Source organism: Cheilinus undulatus, linkage group 1 (genome assembly GCF_018320785.1).
Source record: "Cheilinus undulatus linkage group 1, ASM1832078v1, whole genome shotgun sequence".
Lineage (NCBI taxonomy): Eukaryota > Metazoa > Chordata > Actinopteri > Labriformes > Labridae > Cheilinus > Cheilinus undulatus.
Genome location: NC_054865.1, coordinates 45423727 through 45451651, shown reverse-complemented (window position 1 = coordinate 45451651; position 27925 = coordinate 45423727). Strand labels below are relative to the sequence as shown.

The 27925-nt window shown below is 38.5% G+C and overlaps 2 protein-coding genes and 1 long non-coding RNA gene across 7 annotated transcripts in view; 1 reads left to right on the top strand and 2 right to left on the bottom strand.

The window, feature by feature from the left end:
- The window catches only part of cdkl5 (cyclin-dependent kinase-like 5), a 54715-nt gene extending 53633 nt beyond the window's left edge, over positions 1–1082 (bottom strand). For both annotated transcript variants that reach the window (XM_041788431.1, XM_041788439.1), the window contains exon 1: positions 820–1082. The gene's annotated coding sequence lies outside the window, so the exon portion shown is untranslated. The remainder of the gene's footprint in view (positions 1–819) is intronic.
- A 6608-nt stretch (positions 1083–7690) lies between these two features.
- scml2 (Scm polycomb group protein like 2) overlaps positions 7691–27925 on the top strand; it is a 42367-nt gene continuing 22132 nt past the window's right edge. For 3 of the 4 annotated variants that reach the window (XM_041793079.1, XM_041793070.1, XM_041793050.1), the window contains exons 1-7: positions 7691–7776; positions 17513–17585; positions 17900–17965; positions 20740–20810; positions 21408–21642; positions 21941–22029; positions 23747–23990. In XM_041793079.1, coding sequence (XP_041649013.1) covers positions 17564–17585; positions 17900–17965; positions 20740–20810; positions 21408–21642; positions 21941–22029; positions 23747–23990 — 727 coding nt within the window. In that variant the 5' untranslated portion in view covers positions 7691–7776; positions 17513–17563. The remainder of the gene's footprint in view (positions 7777–17512; positions 17586–17899; positions 17966–20739; positions 20811–21407; positions 21643–21940; positions 22030–23746; positions 23991–27925) is intronic. The other variant, XM_041793061.1, reaches the window with a different exon arrangement.
- Positions 10445–10700, bottom strand: LOC121513368. The gene is made up of 2 exons (XR_005992199.1): positions 10625–10700; positions 10445–10527 (listed from the first exon to the last, which is right to left on the bottom strand). It is a non-coding gene; the product is annotated as an uncharacterized LOC121513368 (long non-coding RNA).

Genomic DNA, 27925 nt, shown 5'->3' with positions numbered 1-27925 from the left:
TGCAGTGTGCACACCACACAGAGAAGTCGTTCCAGGGGAAGTGATAAGGTGGATGCTGAGGCCATCCATGGCTAGTCATTTAAGAATATGGTGCTTCTCTGGGGAGTGATAACCTCTGTGCTGTGTCTTTTCTCTATAAGACACTTTAAGCCTGCAACTGGAGCTATCTGGGATGCATTATTTTGTATGCTTGAGGAAAAAATGTTCCTTTAAAATGGGTACAGCACAGGGTGGGTTAATTGATAAGCTGCTGCTTCTCCTTGCAGCCATCAGGCAGACAGCTGGTAAATGGAAACAAGGTGGACACATCACCGAGAAAGTGCTGAAAATATTGACAGAGCAGACTGAAGCATTAAACCTGCAACTAACGCCTGTTGGTGTCTGCATGTAAAGAAATAAAAAAAAAAAAAAACACCGTGATGAGTGACTTTAGGAGTGTGAATTTAATGGGGAGGTGTGTGCACCCGCGTGCATGAGACTATGTGTGTGCGTGTGTTTATGAGGTGAGAGAGAGGCAGGGAGAGAGAGAAGGGGAATAGTAATGCTGCTCTCTGCATCGAAACTGCGTCTCTCTCATCGCTGCGTTGCGGAGCGCAACACCATTCCACCGCTGTCCACGCGTTTCTCAGCCTACACAGCAACCAGTGCATACATTATAACGTAGTTCACGGACCATGTTCACGACAGTGTTGCACAACAAGATCCACAAATAGGTTTTGGCCATAACATCATAATAAGGCGTAATTTACACACGTACATACAAAAGAGAAGGAAATCATTCACTGCTGCCACATCATTAAACAGATGAAGCTCCTTTACCTGCAGATGTGATGTGTCGCCTCAAGCTCAATCTGTGAAGCGCAGAGCATCATGCACATGAAGATGATGATGTGGGAAGACGAAGAAACATCATGTGGAGCGGCAGGACGAAGGGGGGGAAGCCCGGGCCTGTGCGTCGTGACTCGGATCAGATTTCCTCCTCACTCAATCCGTGGTCGGAGCTGAGACCGCATAACGCCGATGACGGGGTGTCCATGTACCGTCAACAGTTTTCTTGTGAGGCTCCGTGTTCGTAGCCTCAGCATCAGCTGGTTATAGCAGCAAAAGTCGTCATCCCTCTGAGCGACGCTGCGCGCAGCCAATAGGAGCACGGACGTCTCTGCGCGTTCCAGCAGTGGTTTTTACATCCAGTATGAGCTGTGATGCATTAAAACTTTTTTTTTCATTTCAGCTGAAACCTGGTGATTTTGTGTTTGAAAGGAAATCTGTCCGATATTAAACACCCTCCAATAATACACAGATTTCATAGTGTCAGGTGACAGCTCCTGCTGGTGCTGCTGCCTTCCCCCTCTGGTCAGTTCATGTTGTGTCACTGATTAAAAAACCTTCCTGCAGCTCAGCTCCACTCTCTTCCTCCTACACCCTCCCTTCATGACTGCACTAATTGGAGAAATCAGTGTGAATTCACATTCACTGGGTCCATTTCCTGCTGACCCGGTGTTATAAAATACTTGGTACACTTCATGCTGCAGCCACATCAGCAGGTTGTTGCAACACACCATGTGTTCTTTGTCTGATCTGAAAAGCATCACTAAATCATAAAGATTAAAGGCTGCTTTCCTTTCTTAAAATTATTTAAAGGTGAATATTGTTTTGCTTGATGTTTGCTTGATCTAGTCATTGGTGGAGGGTCATTTCTGTCACTACAACAAAAAATCAATACTCCATTACAAGTAGGCTTAACGTCTAGCATCAGTGAAACCAACAGAGGCGTCTCAGGACTGTGAGCCACGTGAAGAACAGCTGGGGCTAAAACATCTGAAAGAAAACAACAAAAAAACAACAGATAGTCATCATTAACACAGCCTGTATAGCTAAAACATCGGCTACTTAAATACAACCCCAATTCCCAAAAAGTTGGGGTGCAGTGTGAAACATAAACACAATGCAATGACTTGCAAATCTCATAAACACATTTTATTCACAATAGAACATAACCAACATATCAGATGCAACTAGTTAGACTGTCAACAGGTCAGTAACATGTGTGGGTGTAAAAGGAGCATTTTAGAGAGCCACAGTCTCTCAGAAGTAACAAGAAAAGCACTCGGAATGCGCAGACCTCTGCCATTAGCCCTACCTCCCTATAGTGAAGAATCCTTTAAAAAATTCCTAGATCCGTCCCCATGTGCCCCCCACCACGGCATTCGCTGATTACTCTCTCCCCAGTGGAGTGGACACGCAGTGAGGTAAAGCATTGTCTTCACTACGGGTGGACTGTCATGGTAGAAGCATTGCCTGCTGGTGCCAACAGATGCACTGACTGTCTCACCCATGGTCTCACTAGATGACTAGAAGTCATGGCAGAGGGTGAATATTCCTCTATTCCTCCCAGCATTGTGAGTTTCCCGCTACAATTCGATGTCTTTCACTCTGTTATGCTCCGACTGGTCTCCTTGACCGGGCGTGCGTCTTTCAAAGTCCATAAACTCCAAAACTTTGAATAGAAACACAACCAAAATGCTGCTGAGATTGAAGTTGCTCATGTCCATCTCCTGGTGTAAAGTGGTAACAGCGCAGACCTCCACCATTAGCCCTATCTCCCAATAGTGCAGAATCCTTAAAAAAATTCCAGAATCCAGACAGTGATCCAGATCAGTCCCAAAATCTAATCAGTTCTTCCTTATGCTATTTCTGACATTTCCTGAAAATTTCATCAAAATCCGTCCATAACTTTTTGAGTTATGTTACTAACAAACTAACTAACAAACCCACACGATCACATAACCTCCTTGGCGGAGGTAGATATGGGCAGAGGTTCACCAATCTGCAAAAAGCTGTGGAAAATCTTCAGAAATATGTCCCTCAATGTAAAATATCAAAGACTTTGAATATTCATTTCAGTACATAATATCATCAAAAGATTCAGAGAATCTGGAGAAATCTTAGCGCAAATGGCAAGGCCAAAGGTCAATATTTGACACTCGTGATCCTCAGGCCCTTGGGCGGCACTGCATTCAAAACGGGCACGATTCTGTACTGCAAATCACTGCATGGGATCAGGAACACTTCCAGAAAAACACTGTCAACATGTTGGCCGTGTCTTCCACAAATGCAAGTTAAAACATTATCATGCAAAGAAGAAGCCATATGTGAAAAGGATCCAGGAATGCCACCATATTCTCTGGGTCAAATGTCCTTTACAGTGGACTGAGGCAAAATGGAAAACTGTTCTGGGGTCAGAGAAATCCAAATTTGACATTGTTTTTGGAACCCAAAGAGGAGAGGCACCATCCAGCTTATTATAAGTGCACTGTTCAAAAGCCTACATCTCTGATGGTATGGGGCAGCACCTCCATGCAAATGGCATCCACCCAAAGATCAAATCAGAAAACACTGGGTCAAAGGTCACATCACCTACGTCACTGGAGTTAAAAAATAATAATTTTAGCATTTTAACGTTTTCCGAAGTGGTTAATTAACAGCTATGGCACAATGAGGGGCTTTATGAATGATTTTAGCATACAGTTGATCTGACAGTTTAACTGTGTTTAAGAACATTAATATTTTTTCAACACATACTTTCCATTATTGCAGTTTTTGACTGCTTAGGCTACCAAAATTGAATGGAGATAGCCCTTTCCTGTCAATATTATTTCCAGTTACCCTATTATCTTCACACAGTCATGAAAGACTGAAATATTCTTCTTGTCAAAATATTTGTCCACTGTGGGCCATGTTTCATTTTATTTTCACAACGTGCTGCAAGTGGATAAAGATAGACCACAGTCCACATTTGGCCCCTGGGCCATAGTTTGGCAGGGGTGAAAAGTTCTGAAATTATTATATTTGAGTTGTTTTTCTTGTGTATCTGCACTTTTTTTTAAATAAATTTTGAAATCAGTACTTTTACTTCTACTTAAGTAAGATTTCATCATAGTAGCTGCACCTTTATTTGGCCTAACAATACTTTTTCCACCCCTGTTGACTACACAGCACATAGTGAGAGAATGACTCCACATCAAATCTCAAAACAGCTGTTGTACACAGCGAAAACTGGAGTGTTGATATCTTGGAGTTAAACATTTCAGAGTTGGTTTTTAACTCCCAAAGAGTAACTCCATTCTGGGTGAAATGGTCTTCAGGGGAGTTGTATGACAGCACTGATCCACCAGTGTTAGTTCAACTCAGCAGTTGATCGAAGCTCCACCCACTGCCATTTCAAATCATGGGGGATGTGTGGGCAATATTCCTTTTCTTGCACTTGGGCAGAGTGTTTTGGTGTATTTTTAATGTGTGTTTAGATGTTGCCTGTTGTACAGTGATCCCTGTTGTTGTTTTTTTTTTTGTCATGTTTCTGGTGAATTGTTGTCTGTGAAGTGAGAAGCATTTGCACCATGTGTGATGTTATCCACGAAGTTAGGGTTTGACTTCAGGATTTCCTAAAGAATGCATACCAACAATGCATACTGTATTCTTCATCAGCATGCAATGTCTTGCTATGAGGCTGGCTCTCTGCTTTGTCCTTGCCAGAGTAATTTTTTGAATTAAAAGTAAAAGTACAGGTCTTCAAATCTATTCAAGTAAAGGTATGTAATTTAGAGTTTGTTTTAAGTACTGAGTAGCTACTGAGGAGTTGTACAGTAAAATATGATCTGACCTTATTGGCAATACCAACAAGACGATAGATCTCCAACCAGGTTGTTCAGATAAAGTCGCACCTCTATAATTAAATCAAATACACGGCAAAATCGACAGTGTTAATTAAACTCATATAGAGTTAAATTTAACACTTGGGTGGGTCGCCTCTGGCAAGAACAAGGCAGAGTCACAACAGTGGGTCAGCTTAACTAGAAATTCCATCACAGTTGTTCATTTTGTGATACAAGCATGAAATCTGGTTAAGTTATAGCCAAAGGCATTCGCAAAAGATGTGGATATGGAGGCATCAAGACTTTTCAACATGGCGCCCATGGCAGCCACTTTTCAAAATGGCTGTTTTTCTTCTGTTTTTCTGGCAATGTTCTTATCAGGGATGGATATTTACTGATATTAAGGACCTAATTAATTTAATTTGTCTACCATACCATTGGAGAGGGTGGAGGTTAGGTAAGAAAATGGCGAGGCTTAGATAAGAAATGGGTGTGGCTTAAACAGAGGTGGTTGGTTTTTTAAGCCTGAAATTGATGCAGTTTGAACAAAAGTTGCTACTGCTATATTTTGTTTATTAGAAAATTAGGGACACCTCAGAATTGAGCTTCAGATCAATTCTTTTGATCTCAAGAGTAAGAGAACCATTTCAAATTTACACTACGTTTTATATGAACTTGAAACTTAAATTAATTTTCAGATCAGTGTTTTTCATTACAGGACTGAAAGAACTATTTACAATTTACACTAAGTTTTATATAAACTTGCAACTTGAATTGAGTTTCAGATCAGTGTTCTGTGTTGTCAGTTTCAATGCCTCTGCCTTGTCTTCTTAGCATATAATACAGAGCTTCCAGTCAGTCTTAGCTGTCCAAGAATCTGATGGTCTTTGACCATCAAGATGCACAAGTTTAAAGTTCTTCGACAATTTTATCGACATTGTCTAACAGTAAAGGCCAAGGGGTTATCCTTTTACCACCTTACCGCAGAAACACACATTCAGGTACAGGATACAACTAGGTTCAGATGTAAAAACTGACCTACATCTAGTTCATCCAGTACCATTTACTTCCTGTGTGATCTGTACACCATCCAAGTAACTACAGGAAGTCATGTAAAGCCCTGAGGCTCCGCTCTCCCGTGCTGGCACATCCTGTCAATTCAGGTGTGGCTATCTAACTACATCTAAATATGCACAGTATCAACTAGGAGTAACATTAGATAGCATTTAGGAAACTAAACTACGCACTAAACTATCACTAAAAGGAGTAGATTGATACTGACTACAGAAATAATGATGTTAATGGCTAATGTATTAGCTGACACTGAACCCCATGCTGAGTTTTACCTTTATTTATTTTCTTATCATCCCTGATAAGAAAATTGATGAGAAAACGGTTATCATTGGTGACCATTTTGAAAAAATGGCTGCCATGAGCACCATGTTGAAACTTCAGGATGCCTCCATATCCAGTTTTCTTTGGAATGCCTTTGGCTATAACCGTACCAAATTTCATGCTCATATCACAAAGTAAACAACTGTTGTGGTTATCTCCTCCACTACAAGGCAATGCATACTGAAGCTCTATGTGTCCTTAAGAACATTGGTTCCCAACCTGGGGTCCGGGACCCCCTAAGGGGGGCGGCAGAGATCCCTGGGTGGGCGCGAGGCTTTGTCTGTTCTAAGGTTGTCAAGATTAGATGAGCATATATCAACTACAGTACGACCATGGCAAAACTTTACTGAAATAGTTTATAAAATGTCTTTTGGTATATTGAACATATATATATATATATATATATATATATATATATATATATATATATATATATATATAAACCTATTTTCTTTGGGGTTTGTCTATGAAACAATTAACATTTATGTTGATTTTCAATAGCAACTGATCACTTTTTAATTCATGTGGGTCTTGGGGGGGCTCAGCTTTTCTTAGATATGAGTAGGGGCGGGCTCCCGGACAATAGATTGGGAATCACTGCTTTAGAAACACCTTAAGTCACAGGCCAGGACTCTAACTCAGTTGATAACTCCAGTCTTGGTGCAAATAAGACAACAATAACAACAACAATCCACCAGAAACATAAGCAAAAGAACCCCAGCAGCGATCACCAAATTCTAAACACATTGGCCAAGGGCGTGATGGGACCTCCGTCCACACATCCCCTCAGGATTTGAAATTGCAGTGAGAGGATCTTAGATCAATCAACTCTCTACAGAGTGGAAGAATCTCATTCACCATTCACCTCATTCTTATTCACCAGCTCTCTACAGAGCAGCTGAATCAACACTGTCAAATAACTCCAAGACCTAAGACTATTTCACTAAGAATGAAGTTGAAATCACCTTTGAAATGATTGTCATCTTTCCAGTTTTGCTGTGTACAACAGCTGTTTTAGGATGTGACGTGGAATCATTCTCCCAGTATGTGCTACTATGTAGTCAACAGAGATGGAAAGAGTACAAGAGTATTGTACTCCCACAAACACAAAGAAAGAAAAAATCCCTCAATGACAGTAATTTGAAAAATTTAATTACTAGCATCACCCATGGCACTAACATACTAACTAAACTGTGCATGCAGAACTCAAGTGGGCTGCTATTATCATTATTTAATAAAAAATGACATTTTTAGCACTTTTCCCGATATTCAAAATAAATCTAACATTATTTAATTATTATTTTTCCGGTATTTTGCTATTTCATTGTGTTTTTAAAACTGTATATTCAAGTTACAATTTTCAAAATGTCGTTTTTTCCTTTATAACCAGCCTCACAGAGCTGAATTCTCCTAACGAACAGCTGTTTTATTCTCCTCTCAGTCACTCTCCTCATTTTCTGCTGCAGGAAACCTGTTAAAAAACGTTTGAAAAATTCGTTCCCTCGCTATATGTAGTTTATTATTCAAACCTAACATGTGACATTATCTTTCTTAATGAAACGACATATTAATTATTTCCCCCCTCAGCCTGTCTCTTTCTTTTGAATCTCCAGTGGAAAAATATGAATTACAGCACTGCGTGGTGGACATGCGCGGAGCTGCAGCGAACATGGCGGCTTGCATCTGACAGAAAGTAAGGAATCTCCCATCAAAATACGCCGTTCACTCGGTGAGTACGGCTCACGTCTCATTATTTCTCTCACGAACGGCTTCTGACTCTGTTTGTTTCCCGGTTTGTGATGAAGGCGTGTAGTTTTCCTCCTGCTGCTCGTCCTGCAGTGACAGACAGCAGTGTGTTTATACTGTGTTATGCTGTGCAGGCGGGCGGACAGCTCGTAGGTTCAGACATTGAACTCTGCAGATTTCCCTTTGCCTTCTGTTTACTGGCTTCATGTAGGAAAGAAAAACACTAAGATAACGTTTGGTTTAGTCCTGCACCCTTGTAGTCTCATGCCTGTTTGATATAGCGTAACATTAGCGGCATTTAGCCTGTCTACTGATCACTGTCCCGCCCACTAAATGTGACCATAAAGCAAATGAAAATGCGTCACAGACTTTTCTGCAAATTAAATGTTCTTTAAACTCATCCAGGCTCTCACAAATGAACCTGATTCATGCAAATGAAAGATATCTTACTAAACTACAGTTACATCATTATGTACAAGATGCATGGTGCTGCACTTTCATCTTAATGCTAAGGAAGTAAACGAATAAATTCACAAATATTTGCTCCTGTGGTGAGAGTTGTGCTGGATATGAAACCTGTAAGTGACCACCCTGAGGTGACGCCCTGCAGCGGCTCACACCCTGCAGCCTCCAGCAGAAATGTGATCCTTTTACTGTCCTCAGTCCAAAGAGAGGAAACACAGCAGGAGGCTGGGTGTGAAGGTCCTCAGTCTGAATTTCAAGGTTGCTCCTTTGCTCCAGCCTATTAAACAAATCAATCTTTACCTTCCAATCCCAAAGAAATGTGCAGGTAAATGAATGCACTTACACTAGTCATATAGTTGAGCTGTTAATGTAGCATATAAAGTGGAGCTGAGATCTGTTGAAAAAGAAGGATCTATTTTTATTTTCATTTATACTCACTGTGTGGCTCTTGAGCCAACTTGTAGCTATTTTAAGTCTTCCTTAGAAACCTTGAAAAAGAAATGTTGACCTCAGAAATGATCCATTTCAAATCACATCACACATTTCCCACACGTATTCAGTAGGATTTGAATGTCAAATTTAATTGTCAACCTTTATTTTTTTTCTGTTTATTTCCATCTGATGTGCACTAGAGAGAAAATGCAAGATAGATATCACTGATTCTTAGAAAAGGGACAAAACATTTTCTGAGCTTGACTTTGCACTTTTGTTTTACTACAATAATTTGAAGTCGATACTTGTGTAGGCTGCCGTCTCAACTAGCTATTTTAAACTTTTTTTTCTGTCTCAGCAGGTAATATGTTACAGTACAGTCAAATGTTTAATAACACAAGCATACATCTTTGTAGGCAGTCCATGAGCCAGAGTTCATACAACGTTCATGCACTTTAATCAAGTTTAAAAAGGGGTGGTGTACGTCATCCATCAGTGGAGAGCATAATGATCATTTTAACTGGACAATGGAATATACAGAGAACAAGACAGAAAACATGGGGGGAATTAAGTAACAAATTGTGAACTAATATTTATGTAAAAAAATACCAAATGCTCTGACATCCACAGGGCTTCTCAGTGAACACAGATATAGATTACCATATTATCAGCCTCTTACACATGTACACACCATCTTTACTTTTTGGTGGGATTCCTAATATAAATTATTATGGATCAAAGGCAATTCTATTTTTAAACATTTTTACATTTCTTTTAATGTTTTGAGAGAAATTAAGTAATTCAAGAGAATCCCAGAAGATGTGGGTGTGGTATCCTACCAGGCCACACCCCCTCCAGCATTGATTGGCCGTGTTACCAAAGTTAAAAGTGCACAGTAAATTCACCTGAGTAAATTTTACTCTGAAAAATATAACACTTGGTCCCAGTGTGTTTGGAGTAAAATTTACTCTACTTGCAGATTAGTGATTTCAGAGTTATTTTTGCTCCAGAATGTTTTTTTACTCTAAATAATGATTATGTACTCCATAATTAACACACTAAGAACTCTACAGCAATTGTACTCAATACAGAACATATTTTATTCATTATAAAGCTATTTTTGACTCATTACAGTGTTATATTTAGTTCATTCAGAGCTGTTTTTCAATCCTTAAAGAAATGTTCTCCAGTCATTATGGAACTATTTCTTCTCCATACAGAACTGGGTAACACTTATGTAGAGCTGTATCTTACAATAATTAGACTGATGTTCCTCTTTATATAGAGCCACGTTTTTCTCTTAAGATCATTTTTCTGCCTTTCTACCTTTAAATGGAGGAACAACAATATTTTTTTTATTTATATATAAATATTAGACATAGTGTTAATGATAGATAATGAATTTTATTTATAACGCACTTCACATTTAGAAAAAAAACTCAAAGTGCTGCAGATAGGTGCATAAGAGTAAAAGCCTTAAATAGAAGAAAAGCAGGATTAAAATCAAATCAAAGAAAGAACAGTACAAAGCAGAAATAAAAACAGTTTAAAAACAACAGAGGTCTGCTAAATTCAAAGTCCTAGAGAGTGGCATCTAGAGGCAGAGTGGCCCATGTCTGTTAGTCGCTGAATGCTTTTTGAAAGAGAAAGGTTTTGAGCTGTTTTTTGAAAGATTTGACTAGTGTTCAAGTATTACAGATACTATTGTGATAAGCGTGACAAAAATCCCAGGAGCAGAGCACAAGATGAGGCAGTAAGGATAAAGAAGTTTATTTGACAATAATAGTGCAAATGGTGGCGAGTGTCCTGGTTGGTGGTTGGCAGAGAGATGGAGACACTGCAGGAAGAGGACATAAAGAAGTTAGACGAGGCAAAAAAAAAAAACCCTCACTGAAAAATGACAAGATTTAGAGGTTATAGAGGAGCCAGGTTACCTGATAAGATGCTGTAGCACACTGGTGTCTGAAAGTTCAACACCAGGTGAGTAGATCCTGATTACCAAGCATTAGCTGCAGCTGGGACAGCTAACGAGCTGCAGCTGTGACCGTCCATGAGTGATGGCAGCTGAGTTAAAACTTGAATGGGCGTGGTTAAAGTTTTACTCTACACTCTACACTCAAAAAAGAGTACATTTTACTTTTTTTAGTCAAATATTTTTCACTCTGGAAAAATTACTCCCCAGATTTTCCTGTGAGATTAGAGGAGAAGAAACCTCATCTTAATTTTCCATTCAAATTTATTCCAAGTAGGGCTGTTACTTTGTGTCCTTCTAGACCTGAACTTGTCCAATCTTCATTCACAATCATGGTGTTCACCTGTAGTTCCTATTTCTTCTTTATATCTAAACTGTTATCCTTTGATTCTTCCTGTAAGAAGGAACATATTTTTAAATTTTGCATATGTTCACCATATTATCATATCTGGCATTTTTGTCAACTCCAACACACTAAATCTGTTTTTCTTTTCTTTTTTTAAACATGATGAATACCACATTTTCATTCATGATTTTGGTATTTAGTAATGATATTAAGTGATAAAATACAAGATTTTCACTTTTTTATTTTTCACCCATTTTAGGTATTATATCTCAGAGTTTTATGATTTTTAATGTTATCTTTAATATATGAGCCATATTCAACTATTTTTTAAAAGATAAATAATTAACTATCACATATAGTTTAGCTGGTATTTTAACAGATAAGTAGAATAAAATTTACTGAGAATAATACATTTTTTTGTAAAATGAACAAAACCTTCATCTGGTGGAGTAGACAATGGTGGTAAAAAATAATGGTTTAAACTAGCTTTTGAACCCAAATAATTACATTAATTTACTATAATTAAAAGAAAAATGACTGAAAGTTTTATTTGGTACCAATCAGACCCCCTGCCCCCCAGGTTTGGATTGTGGCTCTTAAAAAAGTAGCCATTTTTTCAACAATGAGTTGGGGTGTACTCAGTAATATTGGGACAGATGTTTGGAATATCTGTCTAGCTCTCTTGCCTTGAATTTAAACAAAAAGTCCAACACATGAAAAATTACTGTAAAACTGAAGTTTTGAGTCACCCGTTTCGGAAGAAAATGTTTTTTTTTTTTTTGTTTTTTTTATCCGTTTCCAAAGAGGAACAGCATCACTCTAGTGTAAGACGCCTTTGCTTCTGCAGGGTGTCCACGGGGTCCAAGTATTTAAAGTTGGAATAGGACAGCATAAACAATAAAACAATATTCTAAAAATAAAACAATGATAATTTTTGTACTGTTTCTGTTGCAGTAGTACATCACTTTAAAGTTTTCATCGAAGTTTGAGCAATGTCTGAGCTTTAACAATTTTAAGACCTTAGGAAGAAAACTAAAGCATGTAAGTGTCCAGACCTGTAAATTTAGTGGTCAGTCTCCTGTTTGATGCTTGCTCCACACATTTACATAATGTCACATTTTCAAGGGTTCAAGATTTATATTATTTGGTATCAAAGCTTGCGCACTGAAAAGTTCATCTAAAGTTTATCATTTTTCATTACACTGTGCACAATTTTACAGGCAGATATTTGCTTTAAAAGTTCATTAGCAATGTGAACATTTCTGCAGACATTTACAACCAATATTTTGGGTACAAAAATCAGCCTATATATTCATCAGCCTGTATCAGCTGTAATTGGCTGTACAAACAAATAATTTAGTGGAGTTTTACGCTGCACCCACAGACCTACGTCAGCCGAAGCCTTTTTCTTTATTCATCATCATTCCTTACATTTTTTAGTGTGTTTTAAGGACTAAGGTTACTCTAATCCCACATAAGTGGCTGCATGGTGGAAAGGGAGGCTGTAAAGTAAGTGTTTCCTGGTCTGACGGGTTTTTGTGTGACCCTCTCAGCGAGGCAGACAGACCAGAGCAAACAGTGAGCCAGTCTGGATGTGAGCGAGGAGCAGAGCTGGAATCCTTTTCATGTCGGCCTGCAGACGTCCCACATCCACACGTCTTAATGGCTTTTTATGGCAGCCAGGAATCTTTATGGCTTCTTCTGACTCAATGGGATTCGCTGCAGACACAGAGGGGTCTTCTGGGGTGGGGTGGGGCAGGGGGGGTGCAGCCACAATACAGTGCAGATGCTCATATCTTTAGACACAAGGAAGGGAGGCATTGTCTGGCTTCTGGGGAGAGGTTAACCTTTACATTTTGGATTGCAATGATCTTGGATAATTAACCTCTTCATTTGGAGTCATCACTATGATTGGATTTATCAGGGAGCGGGATAATGCTCAGAGTTTTTCTAAACCTGGACACCTGGGCTGGACTTTCAGCATAAACAGTGTGGTAACTATTTTACTTCTAGTTCTTACCCTGCATCTTCAGTAAACATTTATAGTCCAGCAATGCTGATAACTCAGAAAAATTAAACCAAACAGAAACTTTCTTCTTGTTAAAAGCTTGAAAATTGTCTTCCTCCATCAACTATTGCACATGTGACACAATTTGTGGCGCAGCTGCATGCAATAAACTATACAGTTAAGCTCTGCGCTGGACTGTTTTCTTAATCCCACTTTGTCTGTTCCCATGGGCTTTCTGACCATTATCTAATGTTACCTGCTCCCACAGCGTTTATCATCCACCAGCGTTAATTTTGTCAACTAAAGTTATGACTAAAATGTTTGTCAACAGCCTTTTTGTTCATGAGAAAGCCTAAGACTAACTAAAAATAGATCTTCGATGACTAAAACTTCTACAAGTTGACTAAAACTAGACTAAAATGTGATTTAGTTTTTGTCTGACATTCAGAATTCATGATATTTCTCCACTGTGGGTAAATCTATCATGCATCTGTAGCTATTCTGCCTCTTAGCTCAGAAAGCAGGGACCCCAGGTTTGGCAGGGTTCATAGAACACACTACCATGATTTGGTACCAGATTCAGGCAAGAATAAATGCTTGGACTAAAACTTAAATGAGTTTTTATGGACTAAAACTAGACTGAAATGTTTTGAGTTTTCATCAAATAAGATTAGACTAAAACTATAAAAGATAGAAATGACTAAAATGTGACTAAAACTAAATAAAGACAGACAAAAATTTAAAAAAAGCTTAAAATGAACACTGTTATCCACTCCTGCAGGGATTGTTAAAAAATGGGTCTGCAAACAGATTTCAGATGACCTTGATGACCATTACTGTAAGACGCTGCATCTGTCAGAACAGAAACGCGCTGAAACTTTGGTAACTTAGGTAAGAAGATTAGGAGTTAAAGTCAAGGTAAGGATACCAAAAGTTTAAAAAACCTGATCTTCAAAACCAAATTACAAAACTATTAATAAAGACAGTCTGGTTACAGGAAGAAAGCTCATTCTCCGTGGAAACATTATAACAAACGTACCTTAAGTAGCTCTGTTAGCTGTGTATGCTACATAGATAACAAAGCTACGTGGCTAACGTAGCTAAAGCTCACAAAGCACATCAATATCTATACTAACAAAACTATGAATCTGAAATTAGCTATGTATGCTGCATAGCTACATTATCTACGTAGCTTGTGTAGGTCTATTAGCCTGAGCTACGTTTGCCATGTCATGTTACTAGAGCTAACTTAGCTACATTGGCTTATGTAGCAATGTTAACTTCGTAGCTAGCATAGCTACATAATGCTTTACCTCAAGCCAACAAAGCTAAAGAAAGCCATCATTTAAGTATCTACTGTACTTCTAAAACAGGTCTGCTCATAATTTACCCTGGGTTATATTTAGTTGGCTTTGTCTGTTGCTTTGCATTGTGGTCATTTCAGGAACGCAACTGCCAGACGTTTATGAATGAAGAGCATTTAAAAAAAAACACAAAACACAAAAACTGGAAATACTTTGTACTGGCAAATTATAGCACTGCTATTCTGACAGAAACAGCCTCTCACATGAGAGCTGTCTGAGATCTCTGGTCTGCAGCTAGACTGTCTTGATTTATTTGACTGTCCCCTCCTGCCCGCAGCAATGGTAGACCCTAACAGTAACCCTGTTTCCACTCATTTGTGTTGTGCTCTTAATGCAACCTATGAAGTTCAATTTACATTTTGAAAAAATAAGGGGAGAAACTGAGAAAAGGTCAGTTGAAAAAAGAACAACCCCCTCCCTCCACTCGGCTGGCTATAGGCCTGGTGAAAAGTAATTGATTGATTGATTGATTGATTGATTGTTTGAAACCTTCCTCCCCCTCTGTAGCACTGTGCTGAAGCCCATATGCTCCTTCTACAGTCAGAAATCTCTGAAATCTTCAAATAAACAAATCCATCCATTTTCTTTCGCTTATCCGGGGCTGGGTTGCTCAGTAGACCTCCAAAGGGAGGCTCCCAGGAGGCATCAGATGCCCAAACCATCTCAGCTGGCACCCTTGGAAAATAAAAAGAATATTTTTACAATTAGATGTAGTATTTTCTGATTCAAAATTAACCTCTGCACAGTCTATATCCTGCATCCTCTATTACTGGGTCTGGACCCAAAAGTGTGTCGCGGAGTCATTTTCAATGGGTCACGGATGTGAGCCTAGAAAAAGATCATGTAGTGAAAAATCTATGATGTGCTTTCATTTTGAAGAATATGTCTCCATATGTCCTTACAGTCTAAACTGCCCCATTTTCATTAAAAAGCCATTTGGTTATGACTGAAAATTTTGCCCGTCTGCCCAGTTCTAGGACTACAGCCTCTGTCCACAGGACACTCAAACTAACTTCTTGGCCATCAACACCTCTCTGTGTTTATTTTTGACTCTTGGAACATTTGGCAGACATGTCCGAGACAATGTGAGAGGACTGCATCATAAATAATAAGTGTAAACCACTCAGTGCTTCACAAACAGTCAAGTGTTTTAAAATCCATTCTCCATTTAACAGGAAACAGTTTAACAGAGTGAGAGAGATGTTATCCATTTCTGTCTCACTGGAAAAAAGTGTCATGAATTTTGCATGTAAGTTTGTAATCTCTCATTTTTCATGAGGATGTTTAGTAAATACTAATTTCCTCACTGTCCAGGCATTAAGTTTGTAGTTGGTTTTTGCTTTCTGGTCTCTATTGAAGACTTTTGCTCAGTGGTTTTCAATAAATGGGTTGCAGGCTGTTTTCAGCGGGTCACAAATTTGTTCCAGGAAAAAGAAAGTGTGGCAAAAAAATCCATAATGTACGGAAGGCCTAAGAGGACCTAAATCCATGTGTTTTAATTTGCTTGTTAAAGGGCTGTTTCTGTATTTTTTATGTTAGAATGCATGAGGTAGGCTCCTTGTCCGTTGTAGTGCCATTAGTCTCTAGTGATTTCATTGAGCATTGCCCTTCAAACATGGCACACTTGTAGATGCTTGGCTAAAGTGCAGTGTTAATTTTGGCACCCATTTTTAATTTCGTTCTCAGTCTTAGTCTTAAGATTCTAATGTTTATTACTTTTAGTCACATTTTAACCATTTATACCCTTTAAATTTTTAGCCCACCACAGTGGAGTTATAGCCAGCAAAAACTGAATGACAGTTTAGTCTCATTTTAGTGTACTTGACAAGAAGTAAACTTACTTTGTCATAGTTTCATTCACCGAAGATCTATTTTCAGCTGGTCTTAGTCTTGTCTTTCTCACAGAAAAAAAGGTAGCTAACAAACGGGTATTTGTGGATGAAATTAACATTGATACAGCACCCAGACAGACAGCTACTCCACGTAATTTAGTGGCTTTAAGGTAGAAATGGGCTAATAACCAATGCTGTCTCAATTTTACACCATATTGAGCATGTTTGAAGAGTTTTATTTTACAAACCGAAAGCCTCTGTGTTTGGCAGTGTTTTGCAAAGCAAGCTTTAGCTACCGACTATGTGTTCTTCCGCCCTAGCGTATCTGAACAGCTGTTTGGTTCTGCAAGCTTCAGCAGAGAAAACACCACCAAACCGAGCTCAAACTAGTTATTTCAGCTCAGTTTTACACTTCAACAGCTGACATTGTTTTCATAAGGTAATTGTATTGTACCAAATGTGGCTTGTCTAGTTATCAGCCATTATAAGAGTGAAGGAACAGCCATTAACTTACTTGGATGACAAATTTCCATTCATCTTTTCTAGTAGGGGTCGGTTTCTCCAATTTATTTTCAAAAAGTTAAAGAAGGCTGGTAAAACAGCGGCATTCAGTAAAGCAGGGAACTCTGAATGGGGAATGATGCAGGCTACAGACGTCTATAAGCTGTTATTCTTGATCAGAAATGTATTTTGGATCTTTTTTCCCATAAAACTTGCTAAATTACACAGATTGTACTCATCTGTTATTTTGTATAGCCTAGCCTCTCCTAGCACATCCTATTTGAAGGGGAAATTCACACTGAAATCACTGAAGGCAAATGCCACTACTGTTGCCAAGTACCCTCAGCAATCCAACCTCAAAACACCGAATTATCCCTTTATCCCTGTTTTCATATGGTAATGTGTCAATTTCCTGATTTCTAGAAAACAACCAAGATTTACATGTTATAACAGCTAAACAGGATATAATAGAATATATCTGTATTTATGTCTCCTTTGTTAATGTTTCCTCCTCTGTACATTGTAGAATTGCAGGTTTCTTTTTCCAGGCACACAGGCTGCAATGATTCAGTTTTTAAACATGTTTATTTTTTCTGCACTCTTCGTTCAGTCAAGTTTTGTTCCATCTAAGATCCAAACTGCAACAATTTCTATTGAATACATTCCAGTGGTAAAAATGTTTGGAAATCTGGGTTGAACTTTCTCATTAAGGAAGTGTAGGTGGGTCCTGACGTTGGATAATTTGAGAAGCAGATGAAGTAACTGGATTGTTTGTGTCTCCTCTTTAATGTCTGTGCAGGTAAAATCCTCCCTGACGTCCTCCACAGTGACACGTTGAACTTTGATCACCATGGGCCGGACACCACATAGAGGTACACCTTAAAGTGCCTGTTAATCTGGTTCATCTGTCATGACTGATTTGTAAATGTCTCCTTTTGATGAAATAGTGGACAGGCATAAAAGCAGATTAAATGCCAACTGACACTTCCCTTCTCACAGTTAGTTCTTATCTGAATGTTTGGGGTCTATTTTCCAGCTCTCTCAGAGCTGTTAGGGGTCTATTTTTTCAGCTCTCTCAGAGCTGCTGCAATCATAGGTTTTATGCCCTCATTCTCACAGTAATTACAGCTTGTGTATCAGAAGCTTCCAGATCCTGATGAGCTGTTCAATCATCTTTTGATTTCAGATCAAAAAGAGGAGAAAGAGAGACGGAGCAGCATCACAGCAGGCTCTGCCCTTGACAAATCCAACGGTTGGCAACTCTGATCTTTTGATCCGTCTCCCTCTTCATTGTTGATGGTTTTATTATTAGTTGGATTCAAAGCTTTTCGAGTTAATAGCTTTTTGATTTAGCTTCTGTTTTGTAATTACTTGCAGTATCAGTGATCAGAATAAGCTATTTTGCCTTTACCTCTTTCTAACGAAGATCATAAGTTACATTTTTGTTGTGTTTTCAAAAGGTTAGCATGCTATTTGGCACAGGTTTATTATCTTATTTTGTCTTAACACATATACACAATCATCAGATGGGCATTTTCTCTGTTATTGATCATAAATTTTAAATACAAAAAGGTCCAAAAGGTCCAAGGGTTTCTCTTACTTCTGGTGCCTCTGCAGGTTTTTGCCCCACCATTTTGGCTTGATTTGTTTCACACTGGGTCTAAGTCTCATTTTTGACTTTTACCCCAACCTCTTGATTTCGATTGCCTCCTTTCCCTTGAACAGAGTTACAGAGTAGTGGTGAAATCTTGCTGCCAAATGGGATGGCACTTTAACTTCCTGAAAAGTCATCAGTAGTCATTGACAACTTTTATGTAAAGAGACACGATGATACCATTAGACTTCTCTCCAGTAAGCAATTTTTAGGTGCAGGTGCAAAATCAAAGGGATCATACTGCACTGAAACTACAACCTCAGTTCCATGAAGGTTGGGGCGCTGTTTAAAATGTAAATAAAAACAGAATGCAATTATTTGCAAATCTCATAAACCCATATTTTATTCACAATAGAACATAAACAACATATCAGGTGTTGAACTTTTTAATTTGATAGCAGCAACACACTTAAAAGATAAGGGACAGGGCAACAAAAGGCTGGAAGAGTAAGTGGTACTTATAAAAAAAACAGCTGGAGAAGCGTTTTGCACTTAATTAGCTTAATTGGAAACAGATCCGTAACATGACTGGATATAAAAGGAGCATTTTAGAGAGGCAGGATCTCTCAGAATTTAATATGAGCAGTGAATCACAAATCTGCAAGAAAACATGTAAAAAAATGGGCAACAGTTTTCTAAAAATGTTCTTAAAGAGTTTGAATATCCCACCATCTACTAACCTTGCAAAGCAGATGAATACGCCCGTTTCCATGTTTCTCACTGGGAATCCATCTTGCGAAGCTCCTGTCTAAACTGTTTGGGTCCGGTTAGAAAGTGACAGGACCAATCAGCATCGAGGGGCAGTACTTTCGGCCGCGGCGGAGTCATGATGTAAGCAAGCAGCAACAAGAGACTGGTGCAATTATGTCAGAAGACATTTGCGTGGATGCTGCTAAAGTGCCAGTTTTATCAGAACTTGACGACATTTCTTTGTTAAAAGAACAAAGAACAGCAGTGAGTTGTTTTCTTTTCAAAAACAACAAAAGTCGCGTACTAACACGTCTACAGTCACCATGGTTTGTATTATGCAGTTCTATATGGAGTTTATTCCTTGGTAGCTGCGCACGCGCACCTCGGTAGCAGCTACACCACATGTTTTGTTGCTCTTACTGGCCCGTAAAGATGTGACAGACAGAATGTCCATCCAATCACCCTCTGAGTTTTCTTTCAAAGGCTCTGCCCTTTCCCAAATGCTGTATATCGAAGTTTTCCCAGATGGATGTGTGAAACACATCCATCTGGCGAGCCAGGTTAACCATCTACGATATCATCAAAAGATTCAAAGAATATGGAGAAATCTCTGTGCGCAAGTGACAAGACCAAAGGTCAGTATTGGATGACAGTGATCTTTGGGCTCTCAGGTGGCACTGCATTAAAAACAGGCATGATTCTGTACTAAATATCACTGCATGGGCTCAGGAACATTCCAAAAAACATTGTCTGTCAAACCAGTTCATCATGTCATACACAGATGTAAGTTAAAGCTGTATCATGTGAAGAAGAATCCATAGTTGAACACGATCCAGAAACACTGCCATCTCTTGGCCAAAGATCATTTATAATGGACTGAGGCAAAATGGAAAACTGTTCTGTGGACAGATGAAAGAAAATTTCAAATTCCAAAGAGGAGAGGCAACATCCAGCTTGTTATCAGCGCACAGTTCAAAGCCTGCCTCTCTGATGGTATGTGGTTTCATTGATGCATAGGGGGTAGGCAGTTTACACATCTGGAAAGGTAATATCAGTGCTGAAAAGTAGAAAGAGGTTTTAGAGCAACATATGCTCCCAGAGAAAGCCTTGTATATTTCAACAAGACCATGTTTAGCCACATACCCCAATCATCACAACAGCATGGCTTCACAGTAGAGGTAAACATGGCCCTCTCCCTATGTTTTTGAGATGCCATCAAATTCAAAATGATCTAATATTTTTTGAAATGCTAAAATGTCTCAGTTTCAACATCTGATATGTTGTTTATGTTCTATTGTGAATAAAATATGGGTTTATGAGATTTGCAAATCATTGATTCTGTGAACCCTGATTTTTTTGGGCATTGAAGTTGTACATTAGATTATGATATATATTCTCTAGTGATCCTACAAGTGATCCTCAAAGCATGACAACATTCTCCGCAACTCTTGGTTTGGATGTTGACCCTAGAACGTACAGCCATACAGCTCTAGCACTTCATTCTACCCTCCACTTCAGTAAGAGCCGCAACACCCTACCTGTCAACGTCAACTAGCGGGTGCTTAAACATGCTTTATGTTGGCACGTAAGGAGCAGTTTATGGTTACTAATATCCTATATTTTTTGACATTTTTTTTCTTTAGATATATTTTCACTACTCAGTCTGTTGTTTTTGTTACTAGAACCGTTCAGCTGGGAGGATTACCTGAGAGAGACCTCGTCCACTGCAGCATCACCTACATGCTTCAAACAGGTAGCTGATCATATACGTTGACCTTAGTAGATAAACAATAGTGTTCTAATGTATGTGTTGTACAAAGAAACACGCTATCTACATTGTGAGAAAAATTATAAACTAGACCCACAGGTAGGCTGCTATTTTTGTTTAATGCACTCTGAATAGGGATCTCATACGGTTGCATTGCTCTTTTTCCCACATCTCTCTGATCTTACTCACTTCTATCTACATTGCAGTAACTTCTTCCTTATCTCTCTTGTTTAAGACTTAATACTGGTTTTAAAATTAAAACTTTAAGGATGAAGGCAGAGGAAGCACTTGTGTTTTGCTAGTTTTTGTTTGGTTGTGGGATTTTTTTTTTTTACATAACAACAACCAGATCATTGCTTGCATTATTATTGATTTACCTTAAATAAATATATACCAGTGTTAACTGTGTTTTGAAATATTAAAAACATGTAATTGATCTGATTTTTGTTTTCTGTCATGAGATGTAACCCTTAAAATAAATGAATCTTTGGCCATAGTGGTATTTAAATTAATTAAAGGATAGCCTCTTGAGATGCAACTTAGTTTAAATAGGTCCTAATGTCCCTGTGTTTCCCTCTGCAGTCCAGAGTCCCCCCCTCTAATGAATTCAAAGCCGGCATGAAACTTGAGGCTCGAGACCCTCGAAACTCTAACTCTGTGTGCATTGCAACCGTGATGGGTATGATGGGTACACGTCTACGTCTGCGTCTGGACGGCAGTGACAACACCAATGATTTCTGGAGGCTGATCGACTCAGCAGAAATCCAACCAATAGGAACATGTGAAAGGAGCGGAGACATGCTGCAGCCACCGCTGGGTGAGTGTGAGGATGAATTTAATCGATTGGTCTGTCTTTGGCATTTTTTTCTTCAAGATATCACAAATGTCACACAGCAGAAAAGCTCTCATGTAGCTATAGAGATACAAAGCAGTCACGAGGTTTTCTTTTCCTAACAATCCTGTATGATGTAAAGAAAATCAAGTTAATGGGAGTTCACTTACACAGCTACTAAACATGCAGTTAGTAAGGAGACAGAACATTGCAGTCCTGTAGGAAAGCTATGAATAGAAGTCATACGGTGTTGTGTTTTGACCTTCTGCTGTGTTGTTTTCAGGTTTCAGGATGAACGCCTCCTCGTGGCCCATGTTTCTTTTGCGGACACTAAGTGGAGCAGAGATGGCCCCCGCCTCTGCTTTTAAAAAGGTAGGGCCTGGGTGCACACTGTGATTTAAAGGCCAGTTTTATAAAGTTGTAGTGGAATGTCAGCTGACAGTGTATGACTGAATTGTTCATGGTGCATGCTAAACCTGTACACTATTGGTGAGGCACAACCTGAGTGCTCACAGTGTACGAGTTAAATCAGCATGGACTTCAACAACTGTCTTTGAGGTTTTCTTTGAGATCTTTAAAAGACAGAAGTTGAAGTGGTTAGATAAATATTTGGTTTAAAATGAAAATGCACAGTTATTCACTAACCTGACACACCAGCTGGATTTGTTTCACACATCCATCTGGAAAACCTGCCATAGACAGTGTTTAGGAAAGGGCAGAGCCTTTTAAAAAACACTCGGAGGGTGATTGGATGGACGTTCGGGCTAGTCAGAGCAAAACACGTGATGTCGTAGCCGCTACCGAGGAGTAAACTCCATAGAGAACTGCAAACCATGGCGACTGTAGACATGAAATGTCATCAAGTTCTAATAAATCTGGCGCTGGGAGCATCCACGCTAATGTCTTGTGCCATAATTGCACCGGTCTCTTGTTGCTGCTTGCTTATGTCACGACTCCGCTGTGCCCGAATGTACTTCCCCTTGACGCTGATTGGTCCTGTCACTTTCTAACCGGGCCAGATGGGATTTTTGCAAGATGGACTTGCCAGTGAGAAACACATGGAAATGGGCGAATCCATCTGCTTTGCAAGGCTAGTTATTTACTGCTTGTTTAAAACTTTATGTGACAGAATGGAGATGACACAACAAACAGGCACATCTTATTTTTCATGGTGATTACGGACTCTATCATAAAGTTTGTGATGGCACAGTCAGGAATAAATAAGTTTGTAAATGGTCGTGGTTCTGCTCTTGATGCGTGAATGTGTTCAGTCAAGCAAAATATCAAACATGCCAAAAATTCAACTGATCAGTCAGAAGCAGCTGATTATTAGTCGTCACATCCCCCTGTACACTGCACCACAAATGACGTACTGCTAACCTGGAATCTCAGCCAACTTCCAAGTGAGTTGTGTGGCTCAAAAAGACAAAAAAATCGTGTCATAATCTGCCTGAAGTTGCACATTGTTTGCTGGCCTAATAATGACTGGAAGAGACAGCTAAAAAGAAACTCAAACATTACCTTTTCCTCCTAAACACAGCATTATATCACGCAGCTGCAAATGAAACAGCTGAGTGATGTGATGCCTAAAAAAATAGATCAGTTCTCCAAGTTTTAATACAAAAAGGTGAATTATGTTGTATACATGAGGACTGACATCACAGCTAAGACCATGAGCACAGTTTATAAATAGAAAAAAATATCTTAAAAAGGAATACATGAAAAAAACCCTATGCTTTGGATCTGAAAGACAGTTATTAACTAGGAGTTAACAAAAGAAATATTGTTTAATAGTTTTTTAATTTTTACTCTCATAATGGCCGTAATCAGCACAGACACAAGAGGGAGCCACTCCATGCATCAGACAACAGCATGCCAGTAAACTTTCCAGTACAGTGCTTTTCACTGCAACAATTATTTAAATACATTTTTGGCTGCATAGAAAAATAAGTCAACTTGTGGTCTGGATATAATACTAGATTTCTTCCTCAGTCAGTGAGGAAGTAAAATATCCTTGGGCAGTTATCTGGTTAACTTTGCTTTTCAGCTTTAACTCTATGATAATCATATTTTGCTTACTCATGTGCAGGAACCTCCCAGCCCAGCTAAAAACTACTTTCAGGCTGGAATGAAGCTGGAGGCGGTGGACAGGAAGAACCCATACCTGATTTGTCCGGCCACAGTGGGAGAGGTCAGAGGTCAGGAGATTTTTGTCATGTTTGACGGCTGGAGAGGCGCTTTCGACTACTGGTGCCCCTTTGACTCCAGAGACGTCTTCCCTGTGGGCTGGTGTGCTCTGACCAAGCACAGCTTACAGCCTCCAGGAAACTTCTGTAAGTGCTACTTTCTCTATTTATACCCTGCTTGGCATTCTGTGTGTATTTTTGGTGGCTTTTTCTTATTTTTATATTTGAATGATAGAAGAACTTGCACTGACACCACATCTTTCTATAATAAAGTAGGAAGCAATTTTGGATTAAAAAAATGCATTAATTTTGATTTACATGAAGACAAAAACATTAATCTCATATTGCTTTATTAGTTTTATTTTTAAGACTTATAAAATTGTCCTTTTTTGATAAAGCTTTCTGTATAAAATAATACATGAAAAAATGACTCTGTTACACAAATGCTACTTTACTGGGAATCAGGCATGTGTGTTTATTTGTTCCCACAGAGTAATGCTACTAAAATTTAACTCGCAATCATTGCAGTCATATTATCTAGACTAGAAGAAGAGTAAAAAAATAATCTTACCAAGTTTCAATTGATCTGATGAAATAAAAGGGGAAAAAAAATCTAATAATAGCATGGAGAAAAAGTTGAGTTGATATTACACATAAAAAATATCAAACACAATCTTTTGTCTTGTATGAAAAAGAGTCTTCAAAAACATTCAAATAATTTAAAGTTTCCAGAGCAGTTATAAAAAATGTTTATGATGGACACAACACTGGTTGGGTGACTTTGAAAGAAGGCGAAGTAGAAAAACAGAAAGAGAAGCACTGATTTTGATCATTATTTGATAAAGAACAGATTTAATAATACAGTAGATCTCTCAGTAGCATTGTTCAGTATTGGCCACTAGAGGGCAGTGTATTACAGACTGCTTACTTGAGATGCAGCATCTCCTGTTCAGAGATGACTTCAGTTGAAGCTTCTGTTAAATCTTATTTCTACCAACAACAGACTCAAATTTTTCTCATGTCAGAGAAGCCTTAATAATTACCTTTTGAGCCTGATCTAGAGTGACCATATTTTCAACTCTCCAAATAAAGCCACTTTCATTTTATCGCATCTTTTAACAGCCCATGTACCTGGGCGGCCAAGGTCTAGGTCTGACCTGTGGCTCATGTCCCACATCATTTCCTGCTCTCTGGTTCTGTCTACTGCCCTCCTCTATCCATATATGCAGTAAAAAGAGGACCCAAAATAAAACTTTAAAAATCTTTGTAGATTTGTTTGTTTAGCAGAAAATTTGGCGAATAAGTCAGAGTAAATGGCAGGGGTAGGCATTGATTGTAAGGTGAAAAGCTAAAAGTGAAAATTGAGATGGTTATAATAAAGGCTGTTGAGACCCAGAGAAAACAGAGATGCAGCACAGATAGTTTTCTTTTTTTGTTTAAATATTAAAACAGAATTTTTCAAGTCTTAAATTTGATTTTGGAAACTGCAAGTTTTGAGTGGCTTTTACCCATTTCAGTCCATAACAAAACTGGTGTAATCTCTCATATCCTGAAACTTTCAAACTATGACCTTTAGTGTCTTTTAATTGCTCTTAAATTTTCCATAAATGTGGTTAAGGATCCCTGAACCTCACAGGGAGAAAACATCCCCTGTCTTTCTCTACATAAATTACAGCTGAGCTGGATATTATTAAAGTTTGGAGACAGTATAGAACTATTAATTATAAATCAGGATGTAATTATGCAGTAATTACACTCAGCACTTAGAGGAGAACGCCACCATGCTCTAGAGCTTTATGTTAAAGCTTAATGTTCACGGTTTTCTGTTTAGTTTCTTAGTAGCATAGTCAGACGTTTGCCATCCATCAAAATAACCGTGACTAATGGCTCCTGTGTTTGGCTGTTTATTCTGAAATATTCAAGTTTCTTGTGTGTAAATAACAACTGTCATCATGTTTTCTGTTTTTTTACTTTGGCTCCAGTTTAGCAGTTTTCTCCCCTTTGCCCTGTGGCGATCATCCAGCAGTAGGGACACATGTGGCTTTAAAATATCTCAGACCAGGAACCTTCTTGATTAATGTAAAGTGTGTGTTTGTTTGGGTTTCCTTTCACTTGGCTGATGGATGACAGCGGTTACATGTCGGAGCATGTTTTCTATCCCCAGGCAGAAAGGTTGTCCAGTTTCCAGCCTCCACTCAGAGTTTATGGGTTAATGCAAAAGGAAGATGTTTACGTTGCTTCAGATGATTTTTAATGCAAGTCTGCATGACTAGGGCTGGGCGATTATGGCAAAAATCAAAATCACGATTAATTGAACTTTTTACCTCAGTTATGATTAATGAATGATTACTCCGCCCCCAACCTCTTAACTCTGTTTGTTCTGTAAATATTCATATAATTTCAAAACAAACAACTAAAATGAACAGGTACAGATTACCAATTTATGTTTATCTATTGAGACATTTAAAATAAAAACACACATCAGCTGAAATGAAAATGTTTTTTGTAAAAAGTCGAAGTTTTCCAAGAAAAGGGGAAAAAATCGAAATAATTGACACGGCAGGTTTTCATCGGTTAGAGACTCTAAATGTCAGTTTTGATTATTTTTCGATTAATTGCCCAGCCCTGTGCATGACTGAAAAGTCTATTTTGTGGCAGTTAACATCTTACTACCTGTGAAAACCTTGGAGGCAGTTCTGGCTGCAGAAAGGAAGTGTTGCATTTTTTTTTTTTAATGTAGCGTGTATTTACATTCTGAAAGCCATCTCATCACAGGTTTGTTTTAGGGGAAGAAGAGGGCCATAACACCTGAATGTACATTAAAATGCAGTATCATTTTTAATTAGTAATACTGTGTTATAATGCTGTTACCGCAGAGGGCAAAAAAATACTGTGATTTCATATTCAGGTCATATTGCCTGGGTGTAGTCGTTGATCTATTGGAGAAATCAACCTTCTAACTTAACAAATCTTGGTAGTTTGACAGAGTGAAATAACCAGCCTTGTTTTATATTTAGGAAAAAAAATCTCACCCTTTGTTGTGTCTTTAGTTTAAATATTGAAAACAAACCTCCTAGAAAGGATCCTATACCACAGCAGACAGCTCTGTTTATGTGTGAATAAGTGAATAAGACCAGTCTCTGTTGAGGTGTTAATGAGCTGATAATTAGCCATACATATGAGAGTAGGAGTGAGACGCTATAATTACCACTACGTTTCAAATTTCTAATTAGTTTCATTAAAATTGTCCTTTCATTGTGACCCTGCTACACGTTGTAAGAAGCTATAAAAAGATGCAGTATTGTATTATTATTGTTTTCTTCCTGTACAATAAGCAGCAATAATCATTGAACATGACCTGTCTGTATGTGATGTGTCTTTGTCTTTCTTTGTTGATATTAAATTGGGTCAGAATGCAGAAAAGAGCTCTCTGAATAATGCATGAAGAAAGGTTTGTGTATATTTGAGCAGATACAGACAGATGCCAGTTGTATCCATCTTTACAAGGCAAAATATCCTTGTATTTCTCAACCATATAGCTCTGTAGATCAGCATGGCATTTTGACATTTTAGCCTTAAAATGTTATCAGATGTATGAACGTAGTAACCCCTTTGGCTGTAATGTTTTTCCATTCTATTGCTTTAAATTCTTGCTGAAATCAGACATATTTGCCCTGAACATTGAAGTAGAAATCTGTACAAGTGTATTACAATTACAAGACAAGCATGCAAAAATAACGTTTATAAATGTTTTATCTCATTAAGAAAGACTGTGCAGTAAAAATCAAACTCATTTAAAATCAGACCTAAAAATTAGACACATTACAAATGACACTTAAAAAGAACAGCACCAAGAGTAAAACCTGAAAAGTCAAAGCTCATGTCTCACATTTAAATCTTCAAAGGTAGCGCTGCTGTTTGTTTGTTCAGAAGCAGATTAAGATGTGTGGAAGTGAAGGGACTTTTCTCTGCTCCACATTGTTCTCGAGTCAGGGTGAAATCTGACTGTGTGACTGTTCTCTGACTGTGCTGCTCTGAGCCGTCTCTCATCAGTGTGATGTCTGAGTGGGTTTGGGTTACTC